Source organism: Protopterus annectens, chromosome 9.part0 (assembly GCF_019279795.1).
Source record: "Protopterus annectens isolate FY-2018-M chromosome 9.part0, PAN1.0, whole genome shotgun sequence".
NCBI lineage: Eukaryota > Metazoa > Chordata > Ceratodontiformes > Protopteridae > Protopterus > Protopterus annectens.
In genome coordinates, this window is record NC_056743.1 from 998478864 (window position 1) to 998500816 (window position 21953).

General features: G+C 43.3%; 1 protein-coding gene across 1 annotated transcript in view; it reads left to right on the forward strand.

Annotated features, from left to right (window-relative positions):
• Nucleotides 1-21953, forward strand: part of LMBR1L (limb development membrane protein 1 like) — a 1236065-nt gene that overhangs the window by 634159 nt on the left and 579953 nt on the right. Inside the window, exon 9 of the mRNA XM_044082192.1 lies at nt 13209-13292. Within this exon, the coding sequence (XP_043938127.1) occupies nt 13209-13292 (84 nt within the window). The remainder of the gene's footprint in view (nt 1-13208; nt 13293-21953) is intronic.

Genomic DNA, 21953 nt, shown 5'->3' on the forward strand with positions numbered 1-21953 from the left:
TCAAATACACATGCTAATTTCTTTCCAAGTTTGTCTCCTGTAGCATAGCTATTTGCACTCTGCAATTTTTTTTAATATAGTTCACTACTCTTTCTTTTTTTTATACACTTGTGACACCATTCACATTTAAAGATAATATGGAAAGAGTTGCCATTATTCCCACCTGTTATGTATAACAGCTTTTTTAAAGTATCTAGCTTTTGCGTTACGTGCCTACATTAATATTTGGCAGGATGATTTTTTATGCAGTTCTTTCTTGCATATCTATTTGAACCAGTGTCACATCCTACAAGAATTTTTGTTTTAATTAAAATCCTCAAAAACACACACAAAACCTGTTAGCTTAATATAAATGCACAAAACTATGTACATCTTCAAATAATGAAGTTTAACTTTCCTAATAGAATAGTTATCTCAGATTGACAGCTACACTCACCGGCTTGAATTGACCTATAGTTAAGGTCATCCTTGCAGTTTACTTTCAAATGGGTGATCGGACCATGTGCAGTTCACAATTAGTCCGAATCGACCAATTTGGTAGAATTAAAAGAATTAACTCTGTGTAGAAATATACAACAGCAAATGCAATACAGCATTCGCTGTTGTGATTTTCTACATTTTAATGCAGATCGCACTGTGGGGAGGATTGGGAAATGTACCCTTTCCTTCAGTATAGTGCAGTCTTAGAGTTTGTATATCTAAGTAGCAGGGTGTGTGCAGGGGGGCTTGTCCCCCTTGCAGATACGTTGTGTACTGCGTGTCGGAGACTGTCTCTGTTTGCGGAAGTGTGGTGCGTGATCGAATTGTGTCTAATTCGAACATTCACCACTTCCGTGTTCGCTTAAGGTGGTTTTCATTTCTATGGTTTGTAGGAACAATAGTTCACACACAGTGCGATCGGGAAAGTGATAGTAAACCATCATTGCTAAGCTACATGGTACAAGACAGCCTGTTCTTACACTAAGTGCTGTCTGTTTTATCATCTAATTATTTCTCTTCCAGATGTAGAAACAAAGTTGAATGCTTTCACAAAACATGATCTTCCAGCCATTGAAAGAAAGTCTTCTGTTTTTATTGCCCTTATTAGCTTGTCTCTGTAGAAACATGAGAACTAGATACACTGTTCACTTTAGCTACAATCTTCTTCTTCTGTTGCACTTTGAACATTTATTTGCTAAAGGAAAACTTTTCATTACAATTCAGTGTTCTTTTATTTGCTTGCTTCCCCTTAAAACTTGCTGTTAAATGAAGCCAATGGCCTTAATCCAGTCATTACTATGCAAAAGTAAGAAAAAGCATATCAGTTTTACTTGTGTAATATTATACTTATTTGTCCTGGCTTTCTTTTTACTTGTATAATATTATACTTATTTGTCCTGGCTTTCTTTTGTTTTTACTTTGCAGTGTCTACATTTCTTAAAACTGAAGAAAGAAAGGAGAAAAGGAGAATCTGTTTATTTTCGTATCCCTATAACACGCACATAACTGAAAAAACTTTACTTTAAACATTCAGTATATGTCCTGTTTTATAAAAATACTGTTGAGAACAAATGCTGTTTTACTTTACCTGTTCCCTTCTCCTTAATGTTCTTCCAAACATTAATGACATGAAGTAGGCCATGTGCTTTGATGTCCCTTAACAAGTCTAACAGAGTGAAAAAAATGTCTAGTATTTCCAGGTTTTCTTGTTCTGCCATATTTTACAAATGTGACTGATGCTTTACCACATTTATTCATTAATTTCATTGTTGCTGGTTTTCTTCCTGTTGATCTCCATCTCCCAACTCTAATGTGTTTAATTTCCAACATACTCCAGGTTCTTTTAGTCATCTGCTGTATTTTTTCTCTCTCAAGCGTTTTCTTTTAACATTTAAAAACGTTTCACTTGCAAAGCCTCTATGTGAACTTTTATTATCAGAAGAATAAGAAGCAGAGTCTCCTTCTGTTTGATACTCTCGTTTTGTTGGGCAAACCTTTGTATTTCCTCTTTAGCATGTTCTGCATCAGACAATGACTTTTACCTTCCAGAAAAAAAAAATCTAGAGATAGCTGGATACAGCAGCTTGCATCTCACACCAGTTTTTGACATTCCATGATTGCTGGAATAAATTTATACCTCTTCTGCCTGGAGTACAGTGAGTAATCAATTTCCAGAAGTACTCTGTTGTCTTCAACTTTTAGTAGTTTATCTTTCTGCCATAGTTTTGTTAGAATCAACTCTTTCTGATGGTAGGATTGCATCTTTACTATTGGAGGCCTTGGCTGTTTTGTCTCAGCCAGGTTTAGAGCACTCACATGATGTATCCTTTCATTTAATGACTCCTGCTGTGGAATACTAATCCAGTTGCTTATTTATGCTTTCATAAAAGTAATGCAGTCTGTTCCTTCCAGTTTTTCTGGTACAGCAGAAAATCTCAGGTTTTCCCTTTGTGCTGATGTCCTCTAATTGCTCCATTTTTTGAAATATTTTTTGCTTGATCAGTCTCATACTTGGCCAGCCTGTTCATCATTTCACCCTCTGATTTTTTGCAGTTTTATCAGCTCCTCTGAATATCTGTTTAAAGCTTCTTCCATGTTCCAATATTTTGTTGTTTGAGTTGATATACTCCTTCATTGTTTTGTTTATTGGAATTAGCTCTGAGCACATTTGACTTATTTTTTCCTCTATTTGTTAGTGCCAGCAAAAATAACAAAAACACATCCACCACACTTTAAACGCTTAACTTTTTTCAGCTTGTTTTTCGTCCCTTTCAGTACTGAGATGTTTAAAGTGTGGTGGATGTGTTTTTGTTGTTTTTGCTGGCACTAATAAAGAATGGTGGATTGGTGGACTGCTTGGCTTTTTGTTTACTCAGCATTACTGCACCGCTGACTGTGTTGGACATCTAGACTTAACAGTTGACACTGAGGTGCTCTCAACTGTTTCATGCTTTTTCTGTATTTTTTCCTCTAAATTACTGGAAGTCATAACACATTTTCCCACATGCTTTTGGGAGACTGTGTATTGTTTTGCAAATTTTAGCTGGGCCTGAATGGTTTTCTGTGTAAGAAAAGGCCTCTGTCTTGCAACCCTACCCCATAGCCCAAACATATGGAGAATATTGGAGATTGTCACACATAGTACACAACCAGTACTTGCCAGAAATTCCTGCAGTTCATTCAGTGCTTCTGTAGGTCCCTTGGCAGCCTCCCTGACCAGTTTTTGTCTTGCCTTTTCATTAATTTTGGAGGGATGTCCAGTTCTTTGCAGCGTCACTGTTGTCCCATATTTTCTTCACATTTTGATGACTGACTTTACTGTGTTCCGTGGTATATCCAGTGCTGTGGAACATTTTTTTGTACCCTTCTCCTGACTGATACCTTTCAACAATAAGATCCCTTTGATGCTTTGCAAGCTCTCTGCGAACCATGGCTTTTGCTGTAGCAGGCAACTGAGTAAATGTCAGAAAAATCCTACTAGGACATCTGAACTTTATTTGGGGTTAGTCAAGAGTCTCTTTAATTGATAGCAGATGTGTACCCAAGAAGACTGAATGTTGTAATTAAAATCAGAAGGTGCTTCAACAAGTATTAGTTTAAGGGTGTGCACACTTATGCAACTGGCTTATTGTATGTTTTTTTATATTTATTCCCCGAACAGATTTGTTTTTCAGTTGAATTGTACAGCTTATAGGTCACAGTAAAGGTGGGAAAATTTTTGAAATGATGTATTGTGGTCTCATTTTTTATATCACAAAAACCTGGCATTTTAACAGGGTTGTGTACACATTTTCTATCCACTGTATATTAAGTTGCTGTGTTTTTCAGCACTAATTGTGATGTAATATTTTTAGTCTGGCATTGTCTCAGAAACTAGAAATATTTTGCTGCACTCCTGCGGGACAACCAGTTCAGAGTTTTGGACAAGTGTGGCAAGCAGACGGACTCCTCTGCCTTGTTGGTACTTCAGCACTCAGTAATTCATTTCATTAGTCCCAGTTCCAGGCACACTTGCTGGCAAGGGCATTGCATAAACTAGATCCCCTCATTGTGCTTGTTCTCAAGCAGGATAGTTTCACCCTGTCCATAGCCTTCATGATGGGATGCCGTCTGGCTTGTTGCATTTTCTATTATACTGTTGCTTTGGTTAGAGTCCAAGGCTCAGAGTTATGCCTATATAGAATGGCATGGCAGACTCTTGCTCCTCCCATGAAGAGGAACTCATGAAAAAGATCCTGGATACCTATCTTTTGAGGGATATGTTCTTTGAGTAGTCTGTTCATGACCCAGTCGGTGATCTCCTAACGAAGAAACAGATCATCTTGGAGGAGAACTTCTTTGATTCTTCTCCCTAGCACTTCCACCTCTTCCTTTGCTAGAACTTGTCAACCACAGAATAGGAATGAACCTCCTCTGCATTTGAGAGAGGCTGATGGATATTGCATAGTTTTATCCTTTACAATTGAAGTTGCTGTCTTTCTTTCTGTGACAGGTCCACTTTAGTCCTGACTGTTTGCTGGAGCTGCCTGTGGGTGGAGGGATTGAGCAGTTCTTCAGGCTCACTTCAGCTTGGAGAACCATGGAATAAAGCCAAGAGAGTCTAGATGTGGTTAGCTTTGACTATGTTCTAGAGCTCATAGAGGCCGTTTAAAAGCCATAAAGGGCTGTGTTAACAAATCAGTCCATGCAAGCAGAACTCTCAATACACAAAAAGATTCTACTTGTCAAGGGGCCATAGAGGCTGTCCCAACATGAGATGAGGAACAGGAATTTTGATGCTCTCTCAACTTGGTCCCACAGGGATTGTATAAGTTCCATTTCATTCTGGATCTGAGTGAGTTAAACTTTCAAATTTAGCATATTTGGTTGTAGTTGGCAGCTGTGGATGGGCTATATCTTTGCTCTCATGTGTGAGAGGCTAATGGATGGTTCTACTGAGCATGAATTCAGCTGTCTGTATTTCAGGTCTGCACATGAGATTCATAAGGTTTGTATTGTCATTTGGACTTTCATCTGCTCCCGCAGTTTTTAATCTAGTGATGTTAAGTTGTCATTCTCGCATTCATTCTTGCTGGATGGGTTACTCGGCCTATACTATAGCTCGAGAGCTATTTTTACCGGCTCGAGGCAGCCCTATATCCCACAATACCATGCGCTAACTCCCCAGATCTCGTTTGCCGCTTTGCTGCGAGGTAGTCTGTTTTTACCGGCTCTGGTCAGTAAGTGCTTTTTCAGATTTATATTCAGTCTCAGTAGTTTTTTTTTTCCAGTTAGTTACCCTTCTTAGGTCCCTTCTAACTGCCTTACCCTTTTCGGTAGCCCTTTTTCCCTTCTTTAGTTAATTTTTTATCTTGGGCCTACGGGTTTTTCCTTAGTTTTCCCCCACCCCTTTCAGTGTGTGTGTGTGGGTTTTTAGTCAGTTGTCCTTAACTTAAATAAGTGTGTGTGTGTGTGTGTGTGTGTGGACTGACTGTGTTCCTTTTTATTTTTTGTCAGGATGTCAAAGGACCCTAAGGTTTCGGGATTCAAGAAGTGTGACTCGTGGTGTCAGAAAATGTCTCTGACAGACGGTCATGCTTCTTGTGTCTATTGCTTGGGGCCTTTACACCTGCAGGACTCTTGTTCCGTTTGTCACGGATTTATGCAGGAAAGGCGTAACAAGCTCATCCTAAGGGGCTTGTTAAAGCCTGATGACTCCCTGTCCAAGTCTGGCTCGGGGAAGTCGTCAAAAACCGCCAAACCCTCGGCTCCAGCTTCTGAGCCGAGGGCTGGCGTTATCGAGATGGCTCTGACCTCTGTTCCGGCTGGCTCCGAGGCGAGCAAAGTGGTTTCCGCTCCGAAACCATCATCTGAGCCAACCCCAGCGTGCAAGCGCTCTAGGTCCCCTTCGCTAGAGTCCGTCAGATCGGCTCCGAGGTCCCCTCTCCTATCGGAGCGGAGTCATAGGACTCATTCATTGAGGTCATCCAGGCTCTCCGATCACGACATTGAGAGGGTGGTCAGTAGACTCATAAAATCTCAGGTGCTGGCCCAAATGCTCCAGAGCCCATCTCACCAGACTGTGGCTCCTTCGATACAGTTATCCATTCCTCCTCGGACTCATCTCTCGAGCTCAGAGCCGGAGTTTGTCGGAACTGTGACCTTGCCCACGTCGGAGCCGATACTTCCTCCTTCGGCTCCGACCTCTTCATTGGTTCCATCCGTGGAGAGGTCTGGGCGCCGAGACTCCATTGTCGGCTCCGAGGGGGCGAGTGGCATCAGACCCTTGTCCGACCCCGCTCTCCCTCTCGGAGCTTCGTCTCTGTTTAGTTCGGCCCCAACATCATTCTCGGAGCCTTCTCTGTCGGTTCCGGGGGCGGTTACGGTCTCTTCGGAGCCCTGTGCTACCTTTGGTATCTGATAGGGGAGCCTTCGCGGTGATGAGGAGTGTGCTGGACCCAGTGTCCACTCCAAGGTTAAGTTCTGCGGCTCCTCCCTCTGTACTGCCTGTTACGGTCTCTGGCCATCCTCTTGCACCTGACAGCAGAGATCCAGAGTGTAGGGTACCCACCTTGGGTGTCTCTTCCGAGGGCTCCCCTGAGGTTTCAGGGGAACCCCCTAGGAAAAGAAAGTGCAAGAGGAAGCACATAGACTCCCCCGAGTCTGTCACATCGGACACCGACTTGGATGAGTCGGAAGGTTCCCCCAGATCCCCCTCTGAGGATGTCTCTTTTTCAGACATCCTGGAAATCCTAAGACAGAGGGGAAATTGGTCCACTCTCAAACCTTCCGAGGACGAGTCAGTTTACCTTGACGCCTTTAGATCTCGCCCTTCCACCTCCTGGGTGTCTCCCCCTTTCGACCCACTAATGGAGGTAGTGGCTAGAAAGGCGTGGGCAGCTCCTGATTCAATGGAACCTACCCCTAGGAGGCCTTCTAAATTTATTTCTGCACCAGATGACAAATCCTTTCTCACCAAAGGTGTTTCAGTTGATGCTATGGTGGTAGCAGCAGCCACTAAGAAGGAATTGGCTGATCCTTCTGTATCTGTTCATCCTCCTAACAAAGAGTCCAGGACCATGGACAGGTACGGCAAGCGGACCTTTGCTTCAGCAACCTTTTCTATGCGATCGCTAAACTATTTGTCATTTCACCCACCTTCAGAGAGACTTGCTCAAAGAGCTGGGTGAAACGGTACAGGATCCTTCTGCTGAGGGGTTTAAGGACAAAATAAATTCTCAGCTGGCTACCCTGAACTCCATTGTTAACTCCTCCATGCAGCTTATCTCTTATGCAGCCGATGGAGCGAGTAGGGCCGCTGGCACAGGCGTTGCGTTGAGACGTCACACTTGGATGTGGCTCTGTATCTTTGCCGATCCTTTCAAGGCGTCCTTCACCAACACCCCCTTTGACAGTTTGGAATTGTTCGGACCTCAGGTGAAGAATACCCTCACCAGATGCGAGCAAGATGGTAAGACTCTCTCTGCCGTGGGAGTCCGTTTTTCCACGCCTTCTAGACCTTATCCTAAGGGACAGAAGGGAGGAAAGATGTGGTTCCGCAAACCTCAGGGAGCCGCGCCTGCTGCACGTGGTGAATTTCCCCCTAGAGGCAGAGGGGGAAATAATAACAGACGCCGCACCAGGGGCAGAGGGGGTCCTCAGAACCAGGGCTTTAGGGAATCCTTTCCTGACCAACCCTTTCAGCATCACTGAGAAGCTGCCCGACTGTCCACCTTCGGAGGCAGTCGGGGGAAGATTATCTCTGTACCCGGAAGCCTGGCAATCCCTCTCCCAAGACACATGGGTACAGAAGATCATATCCGAGGGTTACAAAATCCCTTTCATTTTCCCTCCGGTACAACCGCCAAATCCCCTACCAGACGTACCACCCGCACAAAGGGGTCAGGCTCAGCTAGAAATAAAAAAGCTGTTAGAAAAAAAAGAGTCATCCAGGCAGTCCCAGCAGATCAGCTAGGATCCGGAATTTACTCAAGATTCTTTTTGGTACCAAAAAAGACAGGAGACTGGAGACCCATTTTGGACCTCAGCAGGTTAAACAACTCTGTACTAAAGACAAAATTTCGGATGGTAACACTGCAGTCCATTCTACCCTTTTTGGGCAGAGACAACTGGATGTGCTCGTTAGACCTCCAGGACGCATACTACCATATAAAGATACACAGCCGCTCCAGGAGGTTTCTCCGTTTCCAGCTGGGAGTCAGTCATTTTCAATTCAGGGCCCTGCCCTTTGGTCTCACCACAGCCCCCTTGTGTTCACCAAATGTTTAGCAGTGGTCACGGCTCACCTGAGACAGAAAGGATTCCAGGTGTTTCCATACTTAGACGACTGGCTCATTTCCGCTACCACCAACAGGATCTCATAATGGCCAGGGATTACACTATTCAACTTTGCAACAGTCTGGGTATTTCTATAAATTTTGCAAAGTCCTCCTTGTCGCCTTGTCAATGTATAAACTTTATAGGCGCCGTATTAAACACCACAGAAATGTCTGCAACATTACCACCTCAGAGAGTGACAGACATAAGGTGGAATGTTCAGCCCCTGTTTCAGCCCAACAAAGTCCAGGTCAAGCTAGTATTGAAAGTGTTGGGCCTCATGGCGGTGGCGATTCTTCTACTTCCATTAGCCCACTTCCACATGAGGCTCCTTCAGTTGATGCTGTTTTCTCAGTGGTCCTTTCAGTAACTACCAGTGACACACAACATTTTGATAACCCCATCTTGCAAGAAACATCTCTCCTGGTGGATGGTTTCCCCTCAGCTTTTTCAGGGCAGACCCTTTGTTCTCCCCCCTCCAGTTGCCACTGTCACAGCGGATGCCTCCCTGATCGGGTGGGGGGGGGGCATTATCAGGGCAGGACGGTCCAGGGCACTTGGCAACAGTCAGAATGCCACCTGCACATAAATGTCCTGGAGATGAGGGTGTGCTTTTGACGTTGCAAGCCCTTCAGAGCTCTCTTCCCATGGGGACTATAGCAATTCAAATGGACAATATGTCTGTGGTGTGGTACATAAACAAGCAGGGCAGAACAAGGTCCTATCCCCTCTGTCGAGAAGCACTCAGACTTTGGCAATGGGCGATTTCATCTCAACGGTTTCTGATAGCAACGCACATCCCCGGGAAGTCCAACGTCATAGCAGACAGATTGAGCAGAACTGTTCTCATGCCTCACGAGTGGTCTCTAAATCAAGCGGTAGCAGACAGAATTTTTCGGAAGTGGGGCCAGCCTTGCTGCGACCTTTTCGCAACTCCCCAAAACAGCAAGTGCCTCGACTTCACACTTTTTCGTCTGCCAGGCCAACCCCTCAGAGATGCTCTTGTTCACGTTTGGCCCCGGGGTCATCTTTATGCCTTTCCTCCTTTTCCATTGATCCCGCAATTAATTCAGAAAGCAACCGCATTGATATCCAAAATCATCCTCATTGCCCCGTTTTGGCCTCGACAAGTTTGGTTCCTGTTCCTGCACAAATACCTATTGGAACAGCCTTGGCATCTGGAACCCCTTCCGGATCTGTTGACCCACCTCACGGGCAAGCTGCATCAGTCTCTACATTCCATCAACCTCACAGCTTGGTTGCTCCACTTCTAGCCATAGCCAGGCTTCCCCTTATTTCTCCTCCTGTTCGTGATATCATTCTGGCCTCCCATAAGTCCAATACTAGGAAGACTTATGCAAGTAAATGGAAGCGTTTTTCACACTGGGCACAAACTAGGTCCTTGGATCCTTTCCATGCACCCATTCATGAGGTTCTGGACTTTCTGGCGGAGCTTTTTCATTCAGGGTCACATCGGCCACTATCAGGGTGCAATTAGCGGCCATTGCTAATTTTCATGTTGGACTCTCAGAAGCAAATATTATGTCCCACAAACTCTGTAAAGCCTTTCTCAAGGGCATCTTTTGCTCAGACCTCCAGTCAAAGATCCACCCCACAATGGGATTTGAATTTAGTTCTAACCTCACTAATTCTGCCCCCTTTTGAACCTGCAGCTTCTTGCTCCCTGAAACTTCTTTCTTGGAAAACGCTGTTTTTAGTAGCTATAACATCTGCCAGAAGGGTATTGGAACTTCAAGCCTTGTCTGTCCGTCCTCCTTATTTGGTTTTTCATAAAGACAGGGTAACTCTCAGAACAAACCCTTCCTTCCTACCAAAAGTGTTATCGGAAGCAAATCTAAACCACTCCATTGATTTACCTGTCTTTTTCCCAGACTATACCAACAGGGCTGAACAAAAATTACATTCATTAGATGTTCATCGCCAATTACGGTATTACCTAGACAGGACAAAACAATTCAGAAAGTCAGACCAACTCTTTCTCTCTCATGCTGCAGGCACGAAAGGGCTTCCGGTATCAAAGGTTACTCTTTCCAGATGGCTGACATCTATTATTACCTTGGTCTATGAGATGAGATGCAGGCAACTTCCCTCTAGGCCTAAGGCTCATTCAACCAGGGCACTATCAACTTCAACGGCGTTTCAAGCAAGGTTACCACTAGATGCCATTTGTGCAGCAGTTACATGGGGTTCCAAACATACCTTTATTGCCCATTACAAGCTTGATTTAGCCTCCAGAAATAGAGCTGATTTTGGTTCCACTGTACTCAGGAGTCTGTTTCATTGAGCCACCCAGGACTAAGATGCTAGGGACGCTGTCCCATCCAGCAAGAATGAAGGTGAGAATGACAACTTAACATTAAGAAGTTATGTCTTACCATAACGTTCCATGTTAGTTGTCGTCTTCGCCTTCTTTCTTCATCCTCCCTCCTGCCCCCTAGCCTGGATAGACTCGAGGTTCTGAGTCCTTCCATTTCTGGAGATACAATATGTTGCGTCTTTTTCCTTGTATCCTTAGTGTTACTAGCAGGTAATCTTTTCTCGTAAAAGAGGATTATAATATTATTATTATAATATTATTTATACTATGTCTTAGCTTCCAAACGAGATCTGGGGAGTTAGCGCATGGTATTGTGGGATATAGGGCTGCCTCGAGCCGGTAAAAATAGCTCTCTAGCTATAGTATAGGCCGAGTCGGAGCCGAGGATTGGCTCCGAACCCATCCAGCAAGAAAGAAGGCGAGAAGAAGACTACTAACATGGAACGTTATGGTAAGACATAACTTCTTATTAACCATGGTGGCTAGTGCCTTGCAAAAGATGGATGTCGAACTGTTCTGTAACTTAATGACTGACTTTTGGTAGCCTTTTCCAGGAAGATCTGTGAAGGATTTGGCCCTTATGTGATTTTCCTGTGGATGCAGTAGCTAAGGGGTCATTGTATACTGGAAGAAACGCACTCTGACCCTAGCTTAGTGGAAGTCATTACTAGAGTGGAGCTGGATAATGCCCGGTGTTGGTTGATCTTGCTCTTGGAGAAGATTGAGGAGGAAAGTACCCTTGGCATTTTAGGAGAGAATGAGCTGCAGGCTGAAAATGAGCTTGAATTCACCCATGATGTTCATGAAGCTGTATGCATGCTTAAAGATGCAGGTTTGGTAGTTGACTGTGAGGTGCTTTGTTTGTCTTGAATCATTGTCACTGTGCTCTAGAATAGTGGATTATCCCCATCAGTATGTTGGGGGTAGCTTCCTTACGTGCAACCAATTCCATCACATATCTTTTTTGACAAATTTCAAATCTTCTGTACATTGCAGAGAATGTGGTCCTGTCATCGAGAGGGGACTCCTTGCCAGTTATTTGCAGTATGGTGCAATGGCAGTAATCCTCTGCTTTGGAAAGGCTGCTACTTTCATAACATTTCTTGATCTAGTTAGAAAATCCGTCTGTGTGGTATCTAATCAGTCAAGATGTCATACGGTAATATCCCCTTTGCCTGAGAGTGATACATGTGTGGCATTGGGTAGTCGACATAGTGTCCTCCTTTAGCAGTTCCCATTGCTGGGAAATGAATGAGCTGCAGATGTGCTGACATGGACTTCTTTTTCTGGAGCACTGTATTTGGCAGCGTCTTCTGGAATTGGGACATTTTGCGGATTAACCGTTTTTGCTACCTGGTTGAATGTCTTTTCCATCATCTTTTCAGTGAAGCAGGGCAAGGGGAAGGCAGCTGTAAATGCATTTTCTCTATCTTGGCACAGGAGATTGCTGTACATCTTCCTTCCATTCCTGCTGATTCCACAACTCATTAAAGAATTTAAGGAAGAAAGGAAAAAGTCATGCACGTTGTACCTTGGTGGTTGAGAAGGGAGTTAGTTCAGGCTGTGGGGGTTGTGGTTCTGGCAGTACAAGAAGTTCTTTCAGTTCCATACAAGGATGTCTGTCATGGCTGGGAGGAGAAACAACATCTTACTTTACTTCAGGTAAATGATGCATCAAGGAGAGACCTCTAATTTATCAGTTGATGCAGTAAAAGTGTATTTCTTGTTTATGATAAATGCCTCATGTAACTTAGGTGTTATAGGAGTCATTAATACAGTTTAATTCTTTATCTGTAGGAAATAGCCGAATGTGAATGTCTGCCCTTCCCCTCTGACCTGTAGTCCTTTTGTGGATGTTCCTAGTGACATGAACTCCTCCCTTATCCCATACACTGGTCAGACATAGAATTTTTGTGTTGCAAGAAGAAGGGAATTGATTTGCAGTCTGTCTTGTCTTTCTGCCAGTCTTTTGTAGATAACTTCAAAAACATTAAGAACCTAGCTACTGAGTTTCAGTTTTGGAAGTAATGCTAAACCAAGAAAGCATCTAGTAGATAGCAGTAGCTTGGCTAAGGTGGGGCGAGACGGTCAATGATCCAGGTCTTTCTTTAATACAATACTGGCTTGTAAAAGCCAGTGTTGCATTTGCAGACACATCTGAGCGCTATAGCGCTCTGTGTGTGCTCTGAGCTGCAGCTGCTGTTTGATTTAATAAAAACAATTAAACCAAAACCTGAGTGCTGTAGTGCTCTCCTTTTTTTTTTTTTTTTTTGGCACAAGCAGTGGAAAAACTAGGTAGTGGATCTAACTGTATTAAGCAGATTGTTTACACTGTAGTGATTGGCCTATTACAGTAAAGTGCCCACCCCTGTTTATTTTTTGCTGGGATGCTGTGTAAAGTACATGCAAGACATACTGTGAATATGGCTTCTCAGTAATATGTACATTTTTTTTCCAAAAATCCATATTCTATCATCTTCTCTACCTTCATATGTTTATGGAAACTGTCTTTTATGGCAAAACTACAGGAAAGAAACGCTTCTGTTGCTAACCGTACCTTTACATTTCATTTCAGGTCATACCTCATGTTGGTTAAACTTCAGCTTGGAAACACTGAAGAGACGTTTTCTTGCCATACAGGCCAGGAGAATTGCACTTGGTAAGAACAAGAGGATTAATTTCTGAGTACTGTGAATTGTCAGGCATGAAAGAACAAAGTCTAATGATCTTTTGTCAGAAATGTTGGGAGAGCAAATGGTTTTATCTAAGGAAATGGTTCTTTTGACCCGGGATGTGGGTCTAAATTTCTGAAACATAATAAGGTTTTATGAAGTTTAATGCTGCTGGCTGCTAAAAAAAAAATTACTTGAAAATGGAAATCAAAATATAAACCAGCTGAAGCATTGAATATTGTAATGGTGCCAAAAACAAATAACTGGAGATGGGAATTTTAGTAAAATGAAAGAGCAAATTGCAGAAACACATGGAATTTGTGGGAACAATACGTGTGGGAATTGATCACTTTTAAGAAATGATGGAACAAATTATAATTAAAAAGAAAGCATATGCATGATTCTTGAAAAATGTTAATATGGTTTAGCTTTTGTTTTAAGGTGTACGTACCCATGCCATTGTTTAAAAGTGTGAGGTTTATCTTAAAGTTAAAGCTAGATAAATAGAAATTTGTGGTTGTAGCATTTGCATGTCTGCATTTTCAATATCACCTTCAGCAATGTAGTTTGGAAGCACAGCTCTGATCTGCTTGCTGCCTTAATTTCAGGTCTGTCTGTATTTGCCATATGGGATCTTTTAAATAAACCCCAAAATCACTTCTTTGAATTCACCTTAGATAAAACTAGTGATGTAAGCAAATATAGTCTGCTCTATTTACAGTTTTTAAGTAGAGCATATTCAGTTTAAATCAGCCAGTTGAACTGGAATTTTGTGTCTTTTATTTATTTTTGCTATAGTATCTCCCCCAACCCTTATGCAGAGGAGGTCCAGTGAGTCCTTACTTTGCAACAACCGTTCCCATGCAGTGTCGGAGCATTGGACCCTCATTCTCACTACTGACTTGTCCAGGTACTAGTCCTGTTGGGTAGGGCAGGCACTGTGGAAGTGCGTGAGAAATTCCTTGACCCTCAACAACAGTTTCAGAAGTGGATTTCCATGTAGTCCACTGCAGTAACTCTGTAAGCTGCAGCATTCTTTTGCCATCCTGGAAATGGGAGGTACTTCATGATGGGTGTGGGTCAGAAAGGTGCATATGGTTTCATGACGTACTCCCCTTGTAATTATGGTCCTGTGTACTATTTGTGGATGTTTGGCTAAGGAGGTAGGCTTGAGGATGTGCCTGGCCTAGATGGTGTGGCTACAATAGTCCTCCCTTAAGAAAAAGCTGTGGGACAACATTTTGGAATCCTAATTCAGAGGGTGGTTTTCTTAATCAAGTCACTGAAGACCTGGTGGATAATCTCCTTATGGATTAGCAGCCTCTAATTGATGTAGAAACCTTGTATAATCCCTTTTCCTTCACTGTGTCGTCTTGTTCCAAACATAGATAATGCCAAAAGTCGGAGATCCCTTTTTGCCACCACAGGAAAGTACTAAAGTTTCATAGAGACTTGCCCCACACCAGTTAAGATGTTCATTATTCTCACTGTTGAATTCTTTGGCTGTGTGAGTTGTATCCTGCCCAGGATATGACAACCAGCCAGTATTCAAAAAGCTCTGGCCATCTCTGACACCTACACTCTGACTGCTGATTGATTGCTAATTTCTCCCCAAGGAGCTAGCCAGAGTGTAGACAACTTCAGTCTTGCTGCCTCAAGGGAAAAGCAACTCTGAGGCTTCATATGAACAGCAGTTTGCTTCAGGCTTCATTTCTGTCACATAGGTCTCCACAGGGGGAACCCTTCCACACAAAAATATTGCCTTCTTAAGTATTATGGCTGTAGATTTTATTTTCTGAAGAATACTAGCAATTTTATTGATATCAGAAGTTTCTTCTCAGTTTGTTTTTAGTGCAAGGCTTATTATTGAATACTGGAGTTGTTTTGTGAGAAAAATATACTGCTTTTTTTGGTCCCCTTGGACCTGATCTTTACTAGTCCGTCCCCCAGTACCCAGTGTCCACACTGGGTCAACCAGTTATATTTAAAGCTGTGGAAGTGTTTTTATGTACTTCAGATGGCATTTGAATGTTTTTTTTTCTTTTTTGTGTATACTATGACAACATTACTTCCTTGTTTTACTACTTGAGACATTTTGCTTGGAAGTGTTATACTTAAGCATCAGGAAGTGTATTACAGGGCTAGAAACATTTTGTTTGGCATTTGTGTATATTTTGTGACAACTTACGTTCATTTCTTGTTTTCTCTCAGGGCACTTTTGGCAGGGTTTTTGTGTACTGCTTGTGTTTTTACTGTTAAATTTTGAGAAATTGTATGGGGAAGTACAAGTGCGTGTGGCGATTGCAATTACTTGTTTAACAACTTGCCTTCCAACCAGCTTTACCCAGCAGTCCAGCTTCTTCCTTGGCTACAGAATTAATTTTTGCACCAGTTCCATTTCTTCTTCCACTGTTCCTAAAAAGAAAAAAACAATTTGTAGCCCTTGCCTGCACCATGGGCTCAGACAGTGCATCGTCCACTGGTTGGTGACTCTGCAATGGCCATTTGTTGTTCCTTAGACAGCTCCCTGGTTTCTCCATGTTCCTCTTGTATATTCCGTTCTGTAAATGTACACCTGGTGTTAGCAGCATTCTTTTCAGCTGCTCCAGTGTCCAAGTCAGGCGTGGGAGAACCATTTCTTTGGGTCTGGGTGTTTCTCTAAGAGGTTCTTCGTGGAGGGGCTGGAGAAAGAGACGTGGGATGAAGTGCCGTCTATGTCGGTCTCCTTCTAGGGATGTCCGTGGAAACAAAAGAAACAAAAGGTTAGACATTGCTCATCCAAAGACATTTTGTCTGTTCATAAGGATGATTTTCTTACCTTAAACAGGAATTTTAATGCTGGCTTTATATCCTGAAGAACAAAAATCTATACCAGAAGACTGACTAGGTTAATGTATTCCAGAGGAAATTGTCAGAGGATCCTGACATAGAGACGAGACTTTTTTCTTTGTCTGATTCTTAAACTCAAGACTGATTCAGTGAAAAACAAATTGCCCTCTCCAACTCCATTAGAGGAGTTTTTCTTTTCTAAGACTAGTTCTAGGATGAAAGATGTATTTTTGGGGAAGAAGCGGATGTTCCCCCTAAACCAGGGAAATATAATATGCTGCAAGTGGGGTTTACCCTATGCAACACTCATTCTTTCTGTTATGTCAACCTTGGAGGATGTGTTAAATGCTGCCAGCAGTAAACCCTGACCCTCAGCATTCAGTACCCAAAAAGGCAGGGCACTTAATACCAACCCTTCCCTGCAGACATGAAGGTCAGGTGTTAGACGAATTTCGTAAGAGAATTTCCTTCTTCCATTTTATTCTGTCAGGTGTTGACAATTTGTGGGATTGTTTTGACACACTTCTTTGTCTCTGATGACTAAACATGCTTTGAAGAGTGTGTATGATTGTGCTGATACTGTGTGTGTGTGTGTGTGTGTGTGTGTGTGTGTGTGTGTGTGTGTGTGTGTGTGTGTGTGTGTGGTCACTACCCTTGATACTGTTTTGAGAAAATATGCCTGGGTACATACTCAAAAGTTTTCTGATGAGGTTATAGTCTGAGATTTTAAACTGATCTTAAAACAAGGAGGTTTTGTGTGAGAACCTGAGTAGCAGCAGGGCCAAACAGTTTGACAGAGGGAAATTAATTTATGTAGCTACTAAAAATTTAAGACCTGCATTATAAGTTTTACAAACTCACTGCTTAACAAAAAAAAAAAAAAAAAATAATCGCCATCTTCTGGCAAACATGGAACAAAAAAGAAATGGTAGGATGTGAACAATAAAAAAAAAAAAAAAAAAGTATCCTTTCAAAAAAGTGGGGGTGGTGGACAGATTACAACTTCAGAATGGGTATATCAGCATCCCATCCTGGCCTTGTCTTTCCATCTAGTGAGTTTGTCATAAACTCCGTATCATTCTTTCTCTTTGTAGCAGATTGTTTCAGACTCTTGGGTACTATTACTGATTCAGAAGGGTTAAAGTTGCCACTGAATACACATGCTTCCTTTCAGAAGAATTCGTCCTTATCCTGCAAACCAAACAGAAGTTTGTTTGTTTTGATGTTCATCGTGTTACCCTGCTGCAGTCATCACACTTGGGTTATCCTGCCGTCAAGCGGTCCCGCAGTCGGCCCGAATTCCAAAGTCTTGGTCTGGCGTCGGTTGCTGTCGCTTCTTCCCTGATGTCATTGCGCCAGGGGTATATCAGAGGCATCCAACGCCATTTTCTCCAGTCTTTCTTGCCGCGCGGTGCCTGAAGCAGAAGCAGTTCACAAGTGCCGGTCGGCCGACACCTGAGATTTTCGAATCGAGTTTCAGTCCGAAGTCTTCAAAGCTAAGTACCCCGTTGGGGAACCTTTTCTTGCCTCAGTCCGATGTCAGAAAAAGTTAACAATTGCATTTCTTGTGGGAAGCAAATACCTCATAAGGACTTTCATTCATTTTGTATACCTTGCCTAGGCCCAGACCACGACGTCACTGGTCGCCGGTTTTGTGCTAGGTTCAATAAGCGAACTATTAAGCGACGCTTTGATTTTGCACGACACTACTTCGGTAGGAAATTTAATTACACTATGCCGTTGGAGCAATCGACTACCGGTGTGCATAAAAACACAAAGATAAAGAAAGGCAGCCTAGATCCAAGCCAGACTCCGAGCCCTCGGCTGGGCCGGTCGCCGGTTCTCCGGTTTTCAGTGCGGCGCCTACGCAGCCCCTGGCTACCGCTGAATTGGATCCCTAGACTGCTTCGGATTCTCCAGCAGAGAGTTCTAGGCCGACACAGACATTTTCTTTAGGCCCTACCGACGACATTGCAGTAGGAGAAGCCGGTGGTGTAGAAACACCTTCGATTTCTGAAGGTGTCTTCAGACCGACTACTCTCACCATAAAAATCTCATGCTAAGCTTAAGACTCCTCTAAAACCAAAAAAGACTACTCTTCAGTCTACAGGTCAAGGCCCTATGCCTAAGAAACAGATGCTTAAAATGGCTGAAGATTTAATTTCTTTGATCAGGGGGTCCGAACCCCCCCACCCCCGCCAAAAGGAGGATTATGCCTCCTCTGATCAAGTGTCTGTTTCCTCAGGCTCCTCTGAGGAACAGGATTACTCATTTCCCCCTTATGAAGATTATGATGCTGAAGACTCCATTACCTCAGCTTCTCCCCCTGAAGATTATACCTTTGGGGAAACCTTACATACCATGAGGGAACATTTCCACTATGAAGGTCAGGACTACTCCGACTCAAAGAAAAGGCTCAGAGAGTTTCTTTTACTCCCCCTGCACAGACCCCTTGCTATCCCCCCAGTTTTAGACATTGTGGACATTGTGGATGATGTTTTCTTAGAATCTAGTCTAACGCCAGATTCTCTGCCTCCTGATCCAGCCAAACCAGATAGATACTATAGAGTGCCTGACTCTCACAAATTCCTATACAAAAGCCCTGTTGCTGATCCAGAGACAATCTCCCAGGGTTCAAGGGGGCTAAGGCTTCTATGGCTAAAAATCCTGTACCCTCTGAAAGGGACTCCAGAGCACTAGATGGGTGGGGGAAGAAGGTTTACACCTCAGCTACTCTAGCTATGAGAGCACTAAATTGTCAATTTCACATGCTTAAATACCAGCAATTCCTAATGTCTCAAATAAAACAAAAGATGGGCAAGCACCCTCAACAGTCTGAATTCAAGGAAATGCAGGATCTGTTGCATGCAGCTGAACAGGTGGGCAAACATACTTTACAATGTGGTTTTGATGCCTTGGAAGCTTCCTCTAGAGCAGCTGTTACTGGGTTTGTTATATGTAGGCATGCTCGGTTAAAGGAACAATCTCTGCCTGATCATGTTAAAGCAAAGTTACTAGATGCACCCTTACAGCAGGATGTCTTATTTGGGGTTTAAGCAGAGGAGGTTTTAAAGAAAATGGAGGATAAGGCAAAAATCTATGCAGACTGTCAAAGATTTCTTACAAGTACAGCCCCCACGCTTCAGCAGAAATTGGCCAACAAAAAATTGGTCCTTTCCAGCTTCTGACAGACCACAGAGGGGTAAATACAGGCACCCAAGTGGCAGAGGACAAGCACAAATCCCTTACAAACCTTGCCAATGGGACACTGCAACACAGAAGGGAGGAGAAGACAGGCCACAAACTACTAGAAGTCAAACACAATGACTTATACCTCAAACTGCCAAGCAAAACTCTCTTGGCAGCTCCCTTGGGAGGAAAATTAGCACTTTTTGCAGACAACTGGCCCATCGTCACAACGGACAAATGGGTCCTAGACATTATCTCACAAGGATACAGATTCCATTTCCACACCTTGCCAAGGATAAAAGGAATGCCAAACCTGCCACAAAATCAATGGGCAGAGGCACAAAAACAAATTACAGCTCTCATGGACATGAGAGCCATTCAGCTGGTACCTACACAGGAGCAAGGCCAAGGATTTTACTCAAGGCTCTTTCTAGTCCCTCCCCAGAAAGGACAATGCTTGGAGACCCATTCTGGACCTTTCAATTTTAAACACCTTCTTGCAAGTACTCAAATTCAAGATGCTAACACTACAGCAGCTTCTTCCCATGTTGGGCAAGAAAGCTTGGCTAGTAACGTTGGACCTCAGGGAGGCATACTTGCATGTCCCTGTCAGACAAAATTGCAGAAGATACCTCCGTTACATTACAGGTTCAACCCATTACCAATTCTCTGCACTGCCCTTTGGCTTATCTACTCGCCCAAGGTCTTCAAAAAATGCCTGGCACCAGTAATTTGCATAATGCAGACAAAGAGGAATTCAATATACCCCATACCTGGACGACTGCATCAAGCAGAAAGCAAGGGCATTCTCTTACACACCTGGCTTTTGTAAAACATCTTCTGAGTTGCCTAGGGTACACAGTAAACAAAAAGAAATCAAAACTAGTGCCCTCACAAAATATGACATTCCTGGGTGCCAGCTTGAATCTGACACCAGGCAAACAACTACAATTAACTCAATACTTCAGAGCAATGGCAACAAAGACCCAACTCCCTGCAAGAAAAACTCTGCAGGCCTTGGGCTTCATGGCATCTTGCATACTACTAATACCATTTGCAAAACTGCATATGAGGAAATTACAATGGTACCTAAAAAGCGTATGGACTCAACACAGCCACAGCTTGGAAACAGTGATACCTCTCATTCCCTGCCTTCAACAGGAGTTTCTATGGTGGTCACAGGCATGTCACCTCAACAAGGGTCAGCCTTTCACCTTACCCCCAGCCAGGCAAACTATGACAACAGATGCATCGGACTATGCCTGGGGGGCACACATGGCAGGACGGTGCATTCAAGGCATATGGACTGCAGATCAGAGGAATCTGCACATCAATCAAAAAGAAATGCTAGCTGTACAAAATGCTCTGACAGCCTTCAAGGACCTCTTAGATCCAGGACAGCTTATCATAAAGACAGACAACACCACAGTAATGTGATACATAAACAAGCAAGGGGGTACACACTCCTACACTCTATGCAGGCAAGCAATGACCTTGTGGAACACAGCACTGGCTTACCAAGTTCAATTACAAGCTCAATTCCTGCCAGGAAAAAAGAACACATTGGCAGACGACCTAAGCAGAAACATCATGGATCCCCACGAGTGGAAACTGGATCCACAAGTATTTGCAATGATAACTCAAAAATGGGGGCTCCCAGACATAGACCTATTTGCCAGCCCCCAAAACTATCAACTAACAAAATTTTGCACAAGGACCTTTCACCATCAAGCTTGGAAAGTGGACGCACTCTCATTCAGTTGGAAAATGCTGACAAGTATATACCTTTCCTCCATTACCCCTTCTCACAAAGGTGCTGCTGAAAGTCAGGATGGAGAGACCCCGAATGATACTCATTGCCCCAGACTGGCCACGCCAGCACTGGTACCCACTATATGGCCCCGGGCCCACCATGGATTCTACCACAAATTTCCCATCTGCTTACACAGCAAGACAATCAGATTCTACACAGCCAACTCAAAACCTTAAACTTGGCTGCATGGCAAATCACCTAAGCCAGCTCCTCTCTCACAAGCTGTTATGGATGTTATTCTGGAGGCCAGGAGGCCCAGCACCAAGAAAGCCTACTCAGACAAATGGAAAAGGTTTTGCGCCTGAAACCAAGCTAAAGGCCAAAATACCCTTCAGCCTGACATACCTCAGATTTTGCAGTATTTAACTGAGATGTTACCCAAAGGGCTTTCTTTTTCATCTATAAAAATCCACTCCTCAGCTATTTCAGCTCACTACAACACGGATCCTCCCTTATTTTCACATCCACTCCTAAGGCAGTTTCTCAGAGGGGCCAAAAACATTAGGCCTCCGAGGAGAGCACCAACACCTACTTGGGACCTCAACTTTGCTCTGGAAAAACTTGTTACCTCCTTTTGAACCAGCTTTCTCAGCTGACTTAAAGTTTATATCATGGAAGACTGCCCTGCTGCTAGCAATTACTTCAGTGAGAAGAGTTTCAGAGCTTCAAGCACTAATGGCAGTAGAGCCATCAAGACAGAGTTTCTCTAAGAACTAACCCCTCCTTTATGCCTAAGGTGGTATCCAGTGTGGCTCTAAATCAAACCATCCATTTACCCACCTTCTTTCCAAATCCACAGAACAAAGGAGAAAGACTC